The sequence below is a fragment of the Lynx canadensis genome, chromosome C1 (assembly GCF_007474595.2).
Source record: "Lynx canadensis isolate LIC74 chromosome C1, mLynCan4.pri.v2, whole genome shotgun sequence".
Classification (NCBI taxonomy): Eukaryota; Metazoa; Chordata; class Mammalia; order Carnivora; family Felidae; genus Lynx; species Lynx canadensis.
Window position 1 is genome coordinate 134,302,863 of NC_044310.1, and position 21,025 is coordinate 134,323,887.

General features: G+C 38.6%; 1 protein-coding gene across 1 annotated transcript in view; it reads left to right on the top strand.

Annotated features, from left to right (window-relative positions):
- ARHGAP15 (Rho GTPase activating protein 15) overlaps positions 1-20,378 on the top strand; it is a 619,910-nt gene extending 599,532 nt beyond the window's left edge. Inside the window, exon 14 of the mRNA XM_030327811.1 lies at positions 19,249-20,378. Within this exon, the coding sequence (XP_030183671.1) occupies positions 19,249-19,432 (184 nt within the window). The 3' untranslated portion in view covers positions 19,433-20,378. The remainder of the gene's footprint in view (positions 1-19,248) is intronic.
- Positions 20,379-21,025: the final 647 nt, after the last annotated feature.

The following is a 21,025-nucleotide window of genomic DNA, read 5'->3' on the forward strand; positions in this document are numbered from 1 at the left end:
CAGAGCATGAATGGGGGAGGGGCAGAGAGAGAGGGAGACACAGAATCGGAAATAGGCTCCAGGCTCTGAGCCATTAGCCCAGAGCCCGACGCGGGGCTCGAACCCACAGACCGCGAGATCGTGACCTGAGCTGAAGTCGGACGCTTAACCGACTGAGCCACCCAGGCGCCCCTAAAAACCAAATTTTTTTAAACTTTTAACTTAGCTTTTTTAACCAGTGACCTGCTCAGATAGGAAACATGGTTCTCAGAACACATTCTTTTCACCTTGGAGACTTCTTTGTTTAGGGGAGGAGGTTATATAATTTGGGGAAACATAAAACGAGACCATTATTTCTGTCCTTAAACTTGAGTCATGGGACACCTCATCTTCTTGCTTCCATTCTTTGGTGAGGTGACAGCAATAAATTTTAGAATATACAACCAAAAAATGAGAATTAGAAAATAAAGTTCTGAATTTTTTTGTCAACGTTTTTTTTTTTTTTTTTTTTTTTTTTATTTATTTTTGGGACAGAGAGAGACAGAGCATGAACGGGGGAGGGGCAGAGAGAGAGGGAGACACAGAATCGGAAACAGGCTCCAGGCTCCGAGCCATCAGCCCAGAGCCTGACGCGGGGCTCGAACTCACGGACCGCGAGATCGTGACCTGGCTGAAGTCGGACGCTTAACCGACTGCGCCACCCAGGCGCCCCTAAAGTTCTGAATTTTTAAACAAACCTGGTCATTGTCAAACATTTATTGGGGGTTGTGTCTTTACCTTTGCTCTAAAACTACACTGATATGTTGTTTTTATAATGAATCAGAATATAAGTCCAGATTTGAAGGTATGGCTTTTTCTCTCCTCTTTAGTTACAGTGTTAACTAGGCCCCAAAAGCAATTCTATGACTTTTGCAAAAGTGACATCCTAAGCTGTTTTTGATTCTCTAAGTTGAAGCAGACGTCACCTGACACACCAGTGTCTTTCTTTTTAACATCAAATAACATTGATAACCTAATTACTCATAATAATAATAATAATAATAATAATAATAATAAAGGCTGCCCTGCCATTTGAAGGGAGTTTACAGTGAAAACCATTTACTTGGCTCCATGACTACGGATACACATTGATTTTAAGACAGCATAGGGAGGCTTTGCCAGAAAAATTTAAAAGTTCAAGTAGAAAAAATAATCACAATATCTTTCAGTCATTTGCTGCTTATATTTGTGTTCTTAAAATGCACAACTAAATGCTCTCTGCATACAGATATCACTTGGTAGGTGGGGTGTATCTTATTACTGGATTATTTTCCAGTACATTGGGCATAGTTAAGGTAAAGTGTATTAACTTTCTCTCAAAATAAAGATGAAAACAGAGTTGTAGCGGCTGTGAATGCTTCAGCCATTGTCAGGAAGTTAAGAACTGACAGGAGGTCCAAATAATCAACTCTGCCTGGTGCATATACTGTAGCTTTCCCCTGGGATATCTGGTCTAATCCTACAATGTATCTGACTGGCATGAATGTAGAATTACTTTCAATAAAGATTTTATTTCAAGCTTGGATGATTTCCCCAAAAACATCTTGTCACTAAGGCAAAGTATATCATAGAATATCTGATTTTTTTCCCCCTACAAGTCAGCTTTTGTGGGGGAAAAATACACATTTCAACTCAAGTACTCAACTCAGGTCAATTCACTGTAAAAAATCACATATTAACATATCTAGACTGATTAAAGATTTGCCATGTTAAAGAAATCAGGGAACTGTCGGCGGAAGCTTACCCTAAGTCTGCAAATGAAAAGAATAAGTAACACATTTGCTCATCTACAATTTGCACTCTCCCTGCAGTAGCCTCCAATCGAAGAGAAGGCAGGACAGATGATTCCGCAAGCTAACACCCGGCTTCTAGAATATTTGTCTTTTTGCAAGTAAGGAACATTTAAAGGTCACATCTTCCAATAAGTATGAGGTTGTTTCCAGGCTATATGAGAAATATGAATGGCTCGGTCATGATCACACTAAAATGATCTGCATTTCTCTATTTATCTTTTCTGTGTCTTAATGCTATTCTCTTCCTTCGTGATGCCAAATTAAGTCAGTGTGTTCAAGATAGGGGAACAGGACAGTTGCAGTACGTTACTCTGCTTTGACTTCACCGAAATGTTTCATTTTACGTGTGCTTACATTATTTCAGCCTTGGTGTCACTTTTGTGGATTTATGCTCAGTTCATATAATCTTAAAAATATCTTATGTTACCTATAGAGTTTCAGTCACTAAAAGTACACAAATCACATGGTTTAGTTCTAATGGCATAGGAGTAATTATTTTAATATTTAATAACCATAGTATATTTATACAATGCTTTAAGTTCAAAATCCCTCTTATCTCTATTATTATATTTTATGACTAGCACATAATATTGTGATAAGATATATGTACAAGAATGAAAACTAAGTATGAATGATAGCAGATAAAACTCAAGAGAGGCATAGAAAGGTCCAGATTTGAGTCTCAACTTTTTGACTTAATTGGCTGTATGAGCTTTAGACAGGTCGTTTAGCCAAAAGTCTTTAAACCCTGCTGCACACCCGATTTGCCTGTGACACTTCTTAGAAACTCAGAGACCTAAGTCTCAACCCTGGAAACTAAATCAGGATCACTGCAATTGCTTTGCTTTTTCAAAACTCTAGCCAGAGTGGAAAACCAGTGAGTCCTAATCTCCTTCTCCTTGTTTATAAACTAACAACTGACAGAAGTAAATGTAATCACATGTAATAAAAATTAACATTTCCATAATCTACAAAATAGAAGGTACTATACACAAGGCATGATGGCTTTATCCCAAGTCTGTCTGTTTGTTCCCCTACAACATTACTACAATATTATTGACTATCAACACTATGCTGTACTTTTTTCTTATTTTAACTAGAATTTTGTAGGTTTTATCCCAGTTTTGTTGATGATGAAACATAAATTTGGAGTGGAAGGGAATGATTCATGAACACAGAGCTAGTCAGAACTTGACTCTGAACTAGATTTTAGGTCTCCTTTTTCAGAAGCAGTTCTCTTTCTTTCTAGAATTTCTCTGATTCCCCAGAGCTCATGACTAAAATCACAGATTGGATTTGACATGGTGATGGTTATCTATGAACACCAATGGAAAGAGTGGAACAAGATGGGGAGGAAAGAAAAGTCAAGCTATGATGTGGCCCAACAAAGCCTGGCCAACCCACAGGAGTTCTGGAGCATCGATGGCCCCTCAGAGTTGTCAACAGATGGACCAAAACATCTTGGCCTTTTTGCCCTCACTGTGATCAGTCATTGGGCCAAGGGCTGTCTCTAAGGGTCTCCTGGGGTGAGGCTGTCTTCAGTTGAGGCAAATTACGGAGGAGCTGACCACTGAAGCTCACTGCTGACTAACTCCTGCAGCTGGAACAATAGTCCCTCCTTGAAGAGACACCTGGGCAGCACATCCTATGTTTACCACAGTCCACCCTTTGAACTGTTTAAATCTCTTCCTAATGTATGCTTGGGAGGCAGTTCCCCAGGACTCCAGCAGGCCTTGCTTCCTGAGGGAACCTTTGAAGAGGCAGCTTTAGTGGGATGACCCAAGACCTACAGCGGAAGCTGGGTCCAAGCCCATGACTGACACTCATTGTCTCCCTTCTCCACTGTCCCTTCTAGTTCCCCTCCCCTTCAGTTATCACCTCTGCCAGTCATGGTGGCTGCTCACTGCAGCAACTCAAGCCTTCATCCTTGAGGGGCCGAAGCTCTGATCACCATGTATTCTCAAGCATTGTTGCCCTATCCCTTAACCATCTCTGTCACAACTGAGTGACAAAGAACTTGAAGATTTTATGTGGATCATTTGGATGTGACACACATTCCCATTGTATAACAGCAACTCATTCTCCTCCACTTGATCGGGGTTACTGACTTCTGCCTAGAAGGTCACTCTTCTGGCCTGCTGGCCCCTGGTCAGGAAGCCCCAAGTGCTCAGGAGCAGCGGTAGCCTGTAGAACAATGACTACATACATCATTCTAATACAATGACATAAGCTGAATAGCGTCCTTCTTGGTCCCCATTGACTTTGTTCTTGGGGATCCCATATTCTATTAACTGTCTCCATAATTTACTGTGAGTCAGGTCCCCTTGGCTGCCTCTAGGCCCTGCTGCTTATTATTGTAACTGTATCTACCTGGCTTTTAGCAATTAAGTCCTACCACCTGGCCTCTATTATTTCAGCATTTTATCATCCCCATTGTTATCCAAAAGCCTAGTTCTGTAATGGACACTCCTACAGCCAACCCTGATTTACAAGGTAAAGCCTTATAATTGCAAACAATGTTCTTGTAGAGTATCCATGGTGCTTAGGAATAGCCCTTCAATCTCATTGATCTTGCATTTACTATGCACAAACTCCCGCCATTATTTTTTAATGTCTAACATGTTATATTAACTACTAGTGTTTCCTTCATGGATGTAACATCCCAATTCACCACCAGGGAGAGTTTATAACTGGATGGCTACCCTGTGCCAAGACGCAACTGCACTTGGCTGCTATCACGACAGATTCTTCATTGCCAGCCAGGCAGCAAGTGACCCAGCTCCAAATCCTATCTTTGCCGGCTTTCTTGAACCACTTTTAGAACCAATAATCACAGTTTGTTCTCTACAGGGAGGCCCTGAAACAGAGTTCAACATGCAGGGTGTTCACTAGGGATTGACCTCTGGAAGAGAGAGGGTGAGAATAGGATTGGGCAGAAGGAGTTCAATCAAGATGTGGACCCAACCAAATTTCAGTCAACCCCACAGGGAGCCCATTGATGCTATCCCACAGTGAGAGGAAATGGCCACATTTATATCTGTAGTGGGTCAGTCAATGCCCTTGGGCAAGGTGGCTCACTGCAGTTGAAGTAAACCTTGAAGAAGACAACTAAGGTCATCATTTCCTACCGCTAGGCAGGGAATCTGAGTGGCCTATTTCTGCATCCAAAGCAGCCACCATCATTGTCAAATTGGTAAATTTAGGAATGGTCCATAAGCAGCTTGGAAACTAGAAGACTCTTTTATAAAGCCCAGTATAGGGCTTCTTCGTGGTCCCTAAAAAAATGATACATTTCATCCAGCTCATAGAACTTATTATTAACAGGTGATTACGAATGGGTGAGCTGAACAATAGAATGATGAGTTAGTCCGACATCCATATGTACAAGGACATATGCAGAAACTGGCACATTTTATTTCTCTACCACAGTACAGATTATAAATTTATATATGTAAAAGCAAAATAAATAGTTTCTGTCCTTGAGCCAAACATTATACACATTTTGAAAGGGTTTGCATTTTTGCAGATACATCAAGCATTTTACCTAAAATGGAATTTGGTGGTCAGATTTTAGATGGTGTCATTATCTTTAACTTCAACCATCCATAATATAAACCAGATAAAAATTACATTCTATTCTAAGTCCCTTTCTCCAATTTTGTTCAAACTGGATACATGTTGGAAATTCATTGTCAATAGTACATATGAAGGAAAGGCATGCTGTACAATTATAGGCCCCTAACAAGCTTTCCAGAAATAATCACTCCTTTGTCTCTGCTGCCTTTATGTTCTCATCATCAGCGAGTAAGAATGAAACTCCGGTGTGCAGGAAATGTAAATATTGTGCCATAATCAAAACTAATTTCCCTTTCAAGGTCCATTGTTCTAAATGATTTAGTTGACTCGGAGTGTCTTCTAGACATTTTCCTGGTTCATTTCTAGTTCTGGAGGGCTATGTAAAGCCTAAGCATTTGTTGGGGCCAGGGAGAGCATCCATTTATACAATATTTCAATAAATATTTATTGAGCATCTAGTACTATGAGTCAAATACTAATCTTGGTCTAGAGATACAGCACTAAACAAAAACAGATGAAATCCTGGTGCTTAAGATGTTTACATTCTACTGGAAAAGATAATAAAACAGATCAGCAGGGTAGAAACTTGTCTGGCTCTTACCACCTGTCCTAGCTTATCTTCATTCTCTTCTGATTTTCTATCATCATCTCCAACTGCCAGTCCCAGATCTGGGTTTTAGACAGAATTCAGGCAGAACTCTGTGTGGCTATTTTATGTCACCTTTACCTGGATATACCCTGAAATATTTACTATCTATTTCCGATATACTGAACATGAGGAACTCTGGAATCCTGCTTTATACTTGGGTTTTCCCTAAGAAGAATCTGGGTCTGTCTGATCTCAGAATCCTCAAGCTTTCTAACAGTGTGTATTTTCCAGGAAGGGGAGGGGGGTGCCCAGGACTGGCCCACTTCTGTAGGACTTCACCAAAGTCTCAGCTCTCTTCCCCCACAACTCTCCTTCTCTCAGTCCAGAGAATCTCTCTCTTATCTGGTAGCAGGGTAGCCTGGTTCTTCATCTCCTTTCCAACCTGCTGGTTCGGCCATTGTGGCAACTCTGGGTCCTTAGGCACTTAGGCTTTTATAACTGAAAGCTACAGTCCTCGAAATTCACATGCCCTCTCTTGCAAACCTCCAAGGCATGTTCTCTGCTTTTCTGCTGCATCACCCCTTCACTGAGCTCAAAATGCTGCTGACTGAATCTTGGGGAAATGTAAGGAATACAAGGAAGGGTGGGAAAGAAACCTTAGTTATTATATATTATCCCACCTCGTCTCAAATGAGGACTGTCCATTCTTTCGTTTTAATCTGGGAGCCCAAACCACATTTTAAATGTCATTCAACTTGCCGTCTAATAGAAGAATCTTGACTATCCCTGAACACCTCCTGATGGGGAACTCATGGCCTTTTTATGTCCAGAATATTTAATAACCTTGACAAATGCTCACAGTATTCTTCCAGTACACATATGGAAACATCAAGACCAAACGTTAATAGCAGTGATGTCTACGTCATAGAAATATGACAGATTTTAATTTTCTATTTCGACTTGTCTGCGTTTTCCTAAATTTTCTGTAATAAGTATGAATCTTTTGAAGCAGCCTAGGCTGTTTCCACAGCTCGAATTCTGCATGTGGAGGTGAAGTCAGTCTCTGAGCTAATTCCAGGAACTGGATTTATAAGAGGAAAGAAGACTTTTTCTCCCATATCATGGCTTTCTGCACTCAGTCATCAGGACTTCTCTAACTGTTCTCTTTTCCAAATCCCACACCTTCCGCCCCCGCACCCCATTGCTGAGAAGCGTATCCCTGTGCAGGGCACGTTCACTTCATGTTCTCTGGTTGTGCAGTGTCTCTCCTAAAGTCAAGTCACCGTAAAGGAAAAAGTGCCTGAAACTTATTTTTTCCCTCAGAAAGTAAAATTAAGCATGGATGATTGAATGATGATATCCGAATTGCGACTCATTCTCTTTCAGCTATTCTGGGATCTTTTAAACAAGGAAACAATTTTCAAAAAAAAAAAAAACTACTGAAGATTTGATATCAATGCCCTTAGTGGGAAGTAAAATAGCTATTCTCACCGATGTGAAAAGAAAAGCTAGAAGGTTGATGAATTCTGACTTTGCATATTGATAGTATTCCTTTTAGTTTTATCTAACATCACAAGGCAAATATTTAAGTTCTGTATTTTCCACTACTCTTTTATAATTAAGTTCTTTATTTGGTTGGCCTAATTAATGCTGATCCATGCACAATCCCCAATATTCTGTATAAAAATTTTTCTATGATATACTAGCCTTTTTTAACTGCTCTATTGAACAAATTCAGGTAGAGAATAATGATGGGCTTACTATGTTTTCCTTTCTAAAGATAATCCTAATGTATAATATATTTCCTAACCTTTCATCCTAAATCAATGTCTTCTGAGGATGGGGATATGATCAGTAGCTACAGGTATATCCGCAGTGCTCAGGGGCATAAAAATTAAGACTTCTTTACTGTTGTGGATGGCTAAAACCATTTGAAAACTTGAGAGAAACACCTAAGGGAAACCATACCTGAAATTCTCCATCTACTTTGCCAATAGTGTATTTCCATTCACAATGAGAAATGAATGCTTTCAAGAGTTTAAAACACTGTGTGAATCTGGAGAAAAAGATAATGCAGATTAATTCGTTTTTCTTCTACCTAAAAACATCCTTCTCAATTCTGTAAATATATCCTTGGATGTGAATTAGCTGATTTAAAATATCAAAATTTATCACCCAAGACTTCTTGTTGACTCTAACTCCCCCCCAGGCCTCAGGCCTCACCGTTAAGAAACCCCTTGATTTCAAACTTAAAATCGTTGAATCTCAATTATTTGTGGAAAGACTATCCATATCCCAGAGTAATAAAAATCTGCATCTTAATCTAGGATCTTCTACCTCCTGCATGGCTTTGGCCAAATTATTCAACCTTTATCAGGCTCATTCATCTGAAAATTTTATTTTATATCTGAAAAAAAAATATGGAGGATATCCCTAAAATATAATAGTTTAGAATATACAGAGATCATCAGCAAAGTAAAATATGCCAGCTATGTGTGTCTGTGACTATAGAAAGCTGCCATCAAAATATAACATCACAAATCAATGGAGAATGGGCAATTCATGCAACCCAATGTTATTGGGGGAATTAGCTAGCTTTTACAAAAAATAAATTTAGATTACCATCATATTTCACACACTAAAATATATTTAAGATGAATTAGAGGGTATGTTGAAAAATAAAATTATTTAAAAACTAGAAGAAAACATTTATGATATTTATCTGATGTCTTTAAATTGGTGAATTTTGTAATAACAATGGCAAATATAAATAAAGAAAAGAACAGAATAATTGGGAGAATATAAATACAACAAAAATAATGAAATACTATGCTTCCTACTACATAAAAAACTTACAAATCTATAAATTCAAGAATGTTCATTATGACATTGTCTGTAATAGCAAAGAATTAGAAGCAACCTAAAAGCCAAGCAGCAGGGGAATGGCTAAGTAAATTAAGGTATTTCCATACTATGAAATGTAACCACTTTTAAAAAGGATGAGGCATTTTTATATATACTGACTTGGAAAGATGCCCACGATATATAGTCAAGGGGAGAGGGAAGAAATTGTAGCATATTATATATTTTTTATTTTATTGTTTTTTAACAAGAAATAGATAGATAGATAGATAGATAGATAGAAGGAAGGAGCACCCATCTGTTAAATTATAGTTATCATTAAGGAGTTTGACGAGGAAACAGGAGGTATTTACTTTTTTATTCTAGATACTCCTGATTAGGACATTTTTTTCCAAAGTCTATGCATTAGTTTTGTCATACAAGGTAAATAAAATGGATCAAACTAGCAAGCAAACAAAATTACATGCTCTCAATAAGAAAGGGAGGAGTAGATATGAATAGCTAGTCACAGAAGAAGATATCCACCTCAGGGTTGGGTTTTTTTTTTTTTTCTTTAACTTTGCACACATTTCCTACATTCAAAGAATGACAGACCATTGAAAAATGCCTATCAATTGGCAACTATTTTAAAAAGAATAACACCAGATGATAATGATGTTAATAGGACTAGCAGGCTCTCCCACACGTTTTCGTATTTTAAGAAAAGAAGAGCCGTAACTGAACGATCTAGTGTGAGTTCTCAAACTGCAACCCAGGAGGAGCAGTATCATCGTCTGCAAACTTGGAGGGAATGCAGATTCTCAAGTTTGCCCACGTGGTGAATCAGAAATCTGCAGGTGGAGCTCAGCCATCTGTGTTTTCACATGGCTTCCAATTAATCTCATGAATGGTCAAGTTTGAGAACCATTGATCTAGTCGCTACAATTCTGGTATTTTACTGTAAGTCAGAGTTTCTCAACAGCAGCACTATTGACATTGGGGCTGGATAATTTTTGTGACCAAAGGCTGTCCTGTGCATTGTGGGACGTTTAGCAGCATCCTTTGCCTGTACCCACAAACTGCCAGTTGCAACTCCCCTCCCAGTGATGACAATCAAAAATGTCTCCAATATTGCCAAATGTCTCCTGGGGTAGGGGTGGGGTCCAAAATTGCCCCTGGTTGGGAACAACTGCCTAAAGAAATACCCCAAAGTGTGGAGGAGGAATACATGGAAAGATGTTTTTATATATCAATTTCACTTATACTAAGAAGTCATAAGGTATACTAAGAAGTCATAAGGACAGCCATTCTGTCCCATATAAGGTAATGAGGAAATAATATGTATTACATATGTAAGACATGAGAATTGCTCACGATCAAAGTGAAAAATGCTGTATACAAATTATATAGAAAGTATTTTCTCAAATACAAATGAAGATAATTTATTTACACTTCATATCACCTAAATATTGGCAGTGTCATTTTCCTGCTCAAAACCCAAGAATGGATTCCCACATTCTTGGAATTAGATCCTGAACTTTTATCAAGGCCTGCAAGACCCCCCACGGCATCTCCTACCTCCTTTGCCTCACTCTCGAGTCTTTAGCCATACTATCCCCTTCTCTATTTCTAGAACCACCAAGCACAACCTCACCACAGGGGCTTTGTACCTACTCTTCTCTTCCTGGGATTCTCCCTTTCCTGGTCCGTGCAACTAACCGAGTCTCTGCTCAAATGTCCCTTCCCTCAAGAGGGCTCCCTGGGTACCTGGTCTGTTACAGGTAGCATTTCCCACTACACTCGCTCAGTAGAATTATCTGAGGGCTACATTATCTGCAGGCAGGCAGACCCCACCCATACTAAGTAAACAAGAATGTCTAGAGATGGACTCCGGATGACTAGGATTTTTTTAAAAGGTTCCCAGGATCAATGGAAGAACTACTACTTTTCAGTTTTTCTTGTACTTCAGTGCCTAAAATCACATCGTATATTGATTGGTATAGTATGTTGTCTGGTTCTCTCATTAGATTATAGGCTTCATGTGGACTGTGGGCAGGGTCTGTTTTACTCATTGTACTATCTCTGACATCCGAAACAGTATCCAACACCTAATAGGCACTCAATAGATTTTTATGAATCAATAATAGTTACATTGAGTTACTCTTCATGGTTACTGGTGGGCTTTTTTCTTTATTATACTTTTTTAAAATTTTCAAATTCTAACCTAAAGTTACTTTAAATTAGAAAAAAAAACAAATTACAGAGTATTTTTAAATCTGCCTTCAGAAATTGTGATATATTTGAAGCCCAGTGATTAGCACATAATAGATATTCAACAAATAGTAATTACTGTTAGTGTTCCTTTTTGATATCAATTATATAAGGGCTTTGGCTATAATATCCATTTGATCTATGGTGGTGTTACCTTATAGAATATATATTCCTCTAGAGATAAGTCATTTTGAAGTCCATGGGGTATTCTTTTTTTTTTTTTTACTTTATCAGGTCCTCTTATCTTATTAGATATTCTGAATATTTCTTTAAAGATGCTTTATACTCTCCCTATAATGTCCAATCAATAAGGGTATGAAACAAGTAAATAATTGAAAATGTTTCAATCTTCTGCATTGAAGTCAGTATAAAAAAGTTATTTAATAAATGCAAAGAACAAAAGTAAGTGTCAAAAAATAGCCATGATTCCCACTTAGAAGAATAGTTGTTAACTTGCTTTGGAAAATAATAATAATACAATACTTAAATACAAAATTGAGCACTTTATGATTAGTTTAAACAAATTGATTTATAACATATTAAAAAGAGCTGAATTACTGGGGGCACCTAGGTGGCTCAGTTGGTTAAGTGTCTGAATTCGGCTCATGTCATGATCTTACAGTTCACCAGTTTGAGCCCCACATCGGGCTCTGTGCTGACAGCTCAGAGCCCGGAGCCTGCTTCAGATTCTGTGTCTCCCTCTCTCTCGGCTCCTCCCCCACTCACCTTCTGTCTCTCTCTCTCTCTCTCTCTCTCTCAAAAATAAACATTAAAAAAAATTTTTTAATTTTTTTTTTTCAACGTTTATTTATTTTTGGGACAGAGAGAGACAGAGCATGAACGGGGGAGGGGCAGAGAGAGAGGGAGACACAGAATCGGAAACAGGTTCCAGGCTCTGAGCCATCAGCCCAGAGCCCGATGCGGGGCTCGAACTCCCGGACCGCGAGATCGTGACCTGGCTGAAGTCGGACGCTTAACCGACTGCGCCACCCAGGCGCCCCTAAAAAAATTTTTTAATAACCGAATTACCAGTGAATGACCACCTCAACACACATTGGTGTTAAATGCAAAAAACATTTGTGAAATTTCTTCTGCTTTTGCAATATTTGAAAATTTTTCTAACATACTGCCATAACTGTAGGGGAGAAAGTTGAAATCCTGCTTAGTCCCCAATCTTATTAGAAGGAAGGGAGGAAGGAAGGAAGGAAGGAAGGAAGGGAGAGAGAGGGGGCGGAGAGAAAGAGAAAGAAAGAAAGAAAGAAAGGGAGAGAGAGACAAAAAGAAGGAAAGCAAGAGAGCAAGAAAGAAAAATAAAAGAAAAAAGGAAAGAAAGAAAGAAAGAAAGAAAGAAAGAAAGAAAGAAAGAAAAGAAAAGAAAAGAAAAGAAAAGAAGGAAGGAAGGAAGGAAGCCAATGTAAGCAGCAGCATAGTTTGTGCAAATTGAGGGTAGCAAGCTATGGTTAGCAAGGATCCCCCGAAAATAGTTGTAGCACATAGGAAACAGAAGTCAAACATTGAAAATGTATTCTATTTTAAACAGCTTCTCTTTCCTTAAGTGGTCAAAGTCAGAGGTAACACTTCACATACAGTGGATAAGCTATATTTTGTGAGGTAGGTCTGACCTGATGGCAAGAGAACATTTACCACCGCAATTTCCCCATTCAAGTTAAGCCATCCTAAAGTTGTGTGTGTTGGAAAATAACAGCATTCCGGAGATAGGGAAGGGAAGACTTGTAGTCCACCTCCAATAACTTGAGAGTTGTCCTGCAGGCAATTATGTGCCTTTCAACTTCCTTTGCAAGTCACTATGGTAACAGTAAAGCACAGAGTTAAAAGAAAGGTTGCATCTGTATATTTGTTTGCAACTGGACTATTATTAAAAGCGTTGGTCTTAATTCAGCATTAATTTTGAGTTTTATAGTAAAGCTCTCCTTCAGTTTGAGTCATTTGGTAGTGATTTAAAGCAACTAAGAAATTTCTTTGGGTTAGCAATTCAGCTCACTTTTGGAAAAAAGTTACCCAGCATAAGGCTGCAAGGATTTTTTTGTCTGGGGTCCAACATCTGTAGCACTGGATCATAGATTATTTCTAAAATAATCTTAAATTGATGGATCATTGCTCCTTCCATTTGGACCCGACAAAAAGCAGCTCTGGCATTTCCTCTCCTTTTTATGCCATAAACTGCATATCATTTTTTCAGCTCTTGCCAGAAAAATGAATTCTTACCCATTTCAAGATTTTATAAACTTGAATTTTATTTAACAGTATTAGAATTGCTTTTACAGTGAATGTATATCAAGTGATATTTCATGAACAAATTTTAAAAAATCATAATTATTTTTGTCAGGCTATTTTAAACTAAGCAGTATTAATAAATAGTCATTTTCAAAAGAGTGCAGTTTCGGGTCTTTTTAGTCAAGCATTCACAGTCACTAAACTTTGAGCTTTTCACGTCGCTTAGAATCTTTGCTGTACGCATTTCTGGGAATAAATTAATGGTGAGTAAACAACCATGCAGAGGAATTCCCAAATATTGTTATAAGATCTGAATGTTTTTGTGCCTCTTTACCCATCCATCAGTTCACTGTACATTAATCTTTCAACCATGTCTTTGCTCTCACCTTTCTCATTCCAATGTGTTCTTTTGCCTTTTAGTCTTTGTTTTGCCATAGAAGGGAGGTTTCTTTCATTTCTTCGCTGAAAACAGGTTAAATTGTAGCTCAAAATTTACAACACTGTCATGGCATTTAAAGCCTAATGAAATCTAAGCCCTGCCAGCAGGGTGGAACTTTCCAGAAATGACCACACTCTGACCTCTTTGACTTAGCTGCTACAGAGTTCCAAAGCCAGGTGGCATAGGAGGGTAAAATCCATTACACTTTCAAACCTACACAGTAGGCCTTTAGCAAAACTAGCTAGAGCAGCATTTCCTAATCCATGCTCCTCAGGAAAGCCAATCTATGACATCTAAGTCAGTTAAGGAAGACACGAGTCAAAGAGGAGCAGCGGTATTTTTTTCTGCAGGACTTTTCAGAGCCTTTATTATGCTATTGTGTATCATGAATTTGCAAGAAGTAAAAGTGGCATACAATTTTCTCCAAAACTTATCTTACTTTGGCATGCTATTTTTGCAAATCATATCACAGAAAGGGGGTTTTTCAGAACTCACGTTGTGAAAGGTATCATCAGACTCATAGTAAAAACCTACATGGTTTCTGAGTCAGATCTTCCCTTCCAAATCTATGACTCAACTGCATTTTAAGCTACTGGAAGTATAACTTAACTGTTTTTGAGAGTTTTCTGCCTTTGGTACTAGACTAGAGTTTTTTTTCTGTGGATGGCTTTTCTTTCTTTCAGTAGCCTATGTTTCTCCTGTGCGTGTGTTTACTACTTGAAGTCTTTAGATTTAATGGCACTTGCAGTATACAGCTGGTCCCCACAGTGGGAGTGGAAATTTGAAATTCATTGATTTGAGGTAAAAAACAGAACAAAACAAACAAACAAAAAAACCCTGAGATTTAAATAATTTTCAAGCTATACTTTGAAAGTCTGGTCGATTCCCTATGTGGTCCTAAATCAACCACTTAACTATTTAACAGTTTATTGAGGTAGAGAATAGGTAAGTTCACATTTGAATAAGGAAGCTTATAATGACCTTAATACATTTTCCAACAGATCCCCAGTTTTGGGGACTTCTTTGCTAGAAATGTCTACTCGCTATTAGAAAGGAATCTAATCCAATTTAAACATTGATGTGAGAATGTATTTGCCTAGCTACATGAATCATATAATTTGGTAGATGGTGACTTCTACCCCAAAATGGTCTTCATTATCAGTATCTTTTCTCACTGAAAACTTGTTTGATTTCTCAACACACCAGCTACTGGTTGGTTGACATTCAGAAAAACAATTGCCAATGAAATACACATAAACACACACACACACACACACACACACACACACAAGCACACATTCAGTAACACTGCATAAGAAAAATGGCATGTATTCTATTTAATACACATCCACATTATCTTATTAACTTTCTTCCTTAACTACATTCGATTTTTCTAAAAGTTACTCCAAGTAACTTAATTTTCCAAAATTAGGAGAGAACTCCAAGCTGTTAAGGAAATTTAACCTGCAATAACGCAGCTGTAACAAGAAAACAAAACTATGCGTAGTTTAGTAAAATCTACTGATAACAAGATTATTTTAAAGCTAAAGCACTCATACGTTAAAGCTGGTTCTATTAATATCAAGTAGAAAGTGTGCAGAGAAATGGACAGAAAGGATACAAGTTTGAGATGGAATGAATGCTCCACATTTACACATGCATAAAAGCACAAAATGAACATTTGTCCCCAAGAAATTTATGAAACTGATGCATTGGCAGAAATCCCTTACAGGAGTCCTCTTGCATAACCCACTGGCTAAGATAGAGAAATCTTTCCTTGAGGTGGGTTCTGACATGCAGTGCTAGCCTCCTACTCTCCACCCTATTTAAACTCAGTCTTGGTTTCCTCCTCTAGATTTGGCCCTACTCTAGATTCAAAGACCAGGCCTTTGGCTGAGCAGGAAAAATAGGAAGAACTCTGGAAAAATTGATAACTAGTCTAGCCCCATTTCATCCTTCTTTCTCTCCCCTCATGGCCCCTGTCCTACATGCTATAACTTTCTGGTATGCCCTGGAAAGCTGAGTCACACACACCCCCCCACACACCCAAGTTCCTCCAGATACTACAGGCCTCTTCCAGGGTACTCTTGCACCCTCCTGAGAGCCCTGACTGCCCTCTCCAATAGTGGGCTCTTGAACTCCCTTGATTTCTAGCCTCACCTTTTGGAAGTCTGATGCAGTTCTGTCTCCCAACTATCCCAAATTTCACTTTGCCTCTACCTATTAAAATTATAGCTATTATTGAATAGGAACATATACCTTCAATCCTTAATCTTCACATCATCCCTTTCCCCTTCTAGTCTCCCTGGACTCCAGTCCTAATTTTCTTCTGCCCTGTTGGTCACGATGCCTTATATCAGTGGTTTGCCTTCACACTTTCAATACTTTGTTGCTTCTTTTCTACCTTCTCTGTGCCCTGTTACCTCTGAGCCCTGTTCTCTGCTAGAAAAATCTTATCAACTTAGATCTGTGCCAGCTATGGATAAAGTCGTTAAGGCAACTTTTGCCTAATAGGTACTCACTGGATTAGATATGTTTCTATATTTGCTTTTAATGAGTTTTTTTTTAATTGTGAGAGAGTCAATGAAGGAGTATCACAAAAAAGGTGTTACTTTAAAATCAAAAGAGAAAAGTCTGTTTTTCCCTTACGGTAAATATTATTAATGACTTTTATAATAAGAGGCTCTGGGAAAGGCTCAAGAGAGATCTTAAACTGAAGTTTAATAATAGGTATATTAAAATGAAGCAAAGGCTCATTCACTCCATTTGTCCCCACTCCAGGTTAGAAGAATGTTTAAATCATTTCACAGACTTTGGTAAATGCAGTTAGAAAGTGGTAGAGTTTCTTATATTCCAAAGGAAACTTTAAACTTGAAGTCTCTGATAACTCAGTGACACTCTAAAATATGAGAACACTTTCCAGAATGTAGCCAAGTCAACACTGCTCACAGGTATAAATGCTCTCCATTGAAAGCAGGAAAAAAAAGTGAAAATGGGAGGCAGGATATCTTTAATATTCAGTCGAAATTTGAGAGTTATTTTGCCCACAATAAATCTACTAGAATCAGGCTGTCAATCACAATTCCACAGTGGGGAATACAAATCCAGGCCCTTTATGGAAGGATCTTATAATGTTATGGAAGATGGCAGAATGAAAAACTGGCCCAGTATTTAAGAATAGGAGTCATAACACATACCATGATGATGCTTCCAAAGGCATTGGAACCAAACTGCCTGGGTTTGAACCTCAGCTTTGTATGCCATCAGGCACTTCACCTCTCTCAGCCTCAGTCTTTACATGTGTAAAATGGGCTTAATAATAGAGGTGCCTCATGGAATTATTATGAGTATTAAATGAGATGATAATATAATTATTTAGAACAACACTTCATTTTTTCATGTTGAGCAAGTCAAGGGCATTTTCTTGGCCATGCACTTGTGCTGTGGGGACTCATAAAGTAATGGTGTGGGTCCTTCTCAGTTTCATTCAGGAGAGAGAAAGCATGGTTTCTTGGTCACAGAACTGGTACTTCAGCAATCTGAGTTTATGAAGAGATAAATAAAGCAAATCTGCCTGCCTCCTCTTATATACGACCAAACAAAGGATCCTCTCCAGTCCAGCATTCCAGTGTTCTACAGTGGGCCCTGAGATGGAGACCCGACTGCCGTGCGATAAAGACCCTTTGCCTCACTTTCTTCTCAACACTCATATTTCCCTTGGGTCGGGAGGTCTGGTAGAGTGCAGAGTTTAGTATTTCTCAGCACCCTATCCTTCCATATGCTATCCCTATTTCCTTAACGTCACTAAAACCTCACCCTTTCTAACTTTAATATAAAATGAAGTAGGCTCCAATGGTAAGAATAAGCATCATTGTTTAAAAGTCTCAATATATCGGATGGGGCTTTATTTTCCTTTTAAGAGTCCTGTGTTGAAGCAGGCAAGGCATAACCATTAATAAAAACCACATCCTAATGTTTCATAGGTATTCCAGCTCCCCATACAGTCCTCACACAAGCAAACATTTCTTTGATTCCAGTGGGACTCTTTTCTTGTGCAAATGCTACAGGACTCTGTATTTTATTGAAGTGTGAGCTAAATTGGATGGCCAAAAAGATAGACACTTAGAATTGTGCCATACACCTAAATGTCTCAGAACCTACCTTCTCTACAAAACATATTCCAGTTAGCATTTGTCAGGAATGCTGTTCTTACTCCAATCACTAAAAACTTATTATTATTTTTTTGGTTTATGTCTACTTTCTTTTTTTTTAATTTTTTTTTAATTTTTTTTTTCAACGTTTATTTATTTTTGGGACAGAGAGAGACAGAGCATGAATGGGGGAGGGGCAGAGAGAGAGGGAGACACAGAATCGGAAACAGGCTCCAGGCTCTGAGACATCAGCCCAGAGCCCGACGCGGGGCTCGAACTCACGGACCGCGAGATCGTGACCTGGCTGAAGTCAGACGCTTAACCGACTGCGCCACCCAGGCGCCCCGATTTATGTCTACTTTCCATCACCAACTATGCGTATATTGTTCTTATTTATTGTGCTTGGATTCTTACATAGGCACATCTCACCTGTTTCCTCCATTGACTGTAAACTTTTCAAAAAAAAATTTTAATATTTATTTAGTTTTGAGAGACAGACAGACAGAGAGACAGGCAGACAGAGAGACAGAATGTGAACAGGGGAGGGGCAGAGAGACAGGGAGACACAGAATCGGAAGTAGGCTCCAGGCTCTGAGCTGTCAGCACAGAGCCGACATGGGGCTCGAATTCACAAACCACCAGATCATGACTTGAGCTGAAGTCAGATGCTTAACCCTCTGAGCTACCCAGCTACCCCTGACTATAAACATTTTGAAGGCTGAATCTTGTAAACTTCCCACCGTAATTTTTGCTGTTTATTTATCCATTCATTCCACATTTATTGAACACTCACAATGTCTAGGTACTATGGGGATAAAAAGTTATGGGGCGCCTCGGTGGCTCAGTCGGTTGAGCGTCCGACTTCGGCTCAGGTCATGATCTCATGGCTCGTGAGTTCGAGACCCGTGTCGGGCTCTGTGCTCACAGCTCAGAGCCTAGAGCCTGCTTCATACTCTGGGTCTCCCTCTCTCTCTCTCTGCCCCTCCCCTTCTCATGCTGTCTCTGTCTCTCAAAAATAAATAAACGTTTAAAAAAATTTTTAAAAAAAGTACCAGGCAATGAATCCTTCTCCCCAAAGTCATAGGTCCTATCTTCATAATAAAGCATAAAGAGTAAAAGACTAAAGAATGTTACGGTAGTTGCCATTTTTGTAGAACTAGAAAAATGTTTTGTCTGTGTTTCATTCCCCACCAAAGCCAGTCACTGCCCTTTCTTTCTTTAAATTGAAATTTTGAAAAGAAAAAGAATTCAAGAACACAGAATTTTAGAAATCAAAAGTAGCCACAATTTCACTTCAAACTCAGGGCATCTTCTCTCTTTCCCTTCCCCCTCCAGGATAGTGGCCAAAGCCTCCAAGAACCTCATGTCCACACAAAGCCTGGGGATTGTATTTGGACCCACCCTTCTGAGAGCTGAAGGTGAAATGGGGAACATGGCGGTACATATGGTATACCAAAACCAGATAGCTGAGCTCATGCTGAGTGAGTACAATAAGATCTTCGGCTCAGAGGAAGACTGACAGACAAGACAAGTTACTGAATATGTTCACATCTGTCTCGATGCCTAATATTTTTACATTTCTGTAAACATATTTCTGAAATATTTTTTGCCTTTCAAGCGACAGATGCCTCATTTTGTGAAAACTTAGTGATAATTTTGTGTTTAAGTTCCAAACATTTGAATAAAATAGTTGACAATATTTGCCTATATGTGTTCTACATTAACCCCTTCATTCCTGTTCCTTCTAGCACTTTGAGGCCTTCATTATACATGCTCCACACTGTTAAATAATGTGCAGAGCACAACACATATCCAAACAGCAGTTTTAAAGCTGCTCCCAGGCATTGGGTGTGTAAGTGGGTTGAGTGAGTGTTGTCAATATGGGTATATGTGCACACAGGTGAGACTTCTCACTACCCTGGCTGCCTCAAGCATGTTCCCATACTCCTACTTGTACATGAGTAATACCAACAGAGAAAAGAAGTCAGAAATTAATCATTTTTAAATGAACAAAGGAGATCAGGTTCTCCACTAAAACAGGTATATTTCATCTTTCAGAAACATTTCTGCATGTGCAAATATAAAATACAGCCCAGTTATCCTCAATGTTAGATGGTGAAATGTACAAATACAACAAGTTGAATGGCAATGTTTTTGAAGAAAAATGACATTTCAAAACATTTGCCATTGGAGATTACACACACACACACACACACACACACACTATTTGCAGTCCCATAAACATATTGTCTTATAAATGAAAAGCAAAACTAAGGCCCTGGAATTTTGATCTTTGTATTATACAGGAATTTCATGACCACTCATTTTTAATGTTATCATCCATTTTGAATCTTCATCAAACTGTATATCTTCCTTTGCCCTGGCTATGTCATTTTATGTAGAATTTTTATTACGCTTCTGAGGATGCTTTATTGGTGAATTACATTAAATCCATCTAGAAACAACTTTTTAAAAAGGCTTTTTTTTTCATATGCCTGAAGGATTACTTGACTAGACTTGGATTGCTTTATCCATTTGATGGTTAGTTTCAGTTGTCATGGATAAACAAAAGAATAACTGTCTAGAATATATCAAACATTGTTTTATTTTGAAAAGTATGTTCTAGCTGAACACATCTCATATCCAGTTTTGTGAAAGTATTCTGCCAATAAAAATGTAGACTTTTGTTTGACAGCTTTTTAATCAAATTCAAAAGGAATAAATAAAACTAATCCAGTGCAATAAAGAGTAAGCCTAGTTATCGATTTGTTCATGAAATGAAAAATAAAGCATGTAAATAAAATGTGTGAAGTATGGATTCAAAAACAAACACACTTAGAGTAATGAGCTCAGAAGCATAGGCTGTCGGCATCGATGGGGTATATGGCACAGGGGGAGAGTCTGGTCAAGAGAAAGCCGGATGTGCACACAGCTCCAGCATCCACAGAGCTGCCTGAGAAAGAAGTTACCTTGCTCCTCTTTGAATGTCTTCATCTTGGCCATGGCGCCACTAAGTCAGCTCATGGCCAAGAACAGAGAAGCAACCACAATAAAGGCTGAAGAGTGGTTTCATCAACTGGGATGTATACACATACCACAAAGCCAAGGCAAG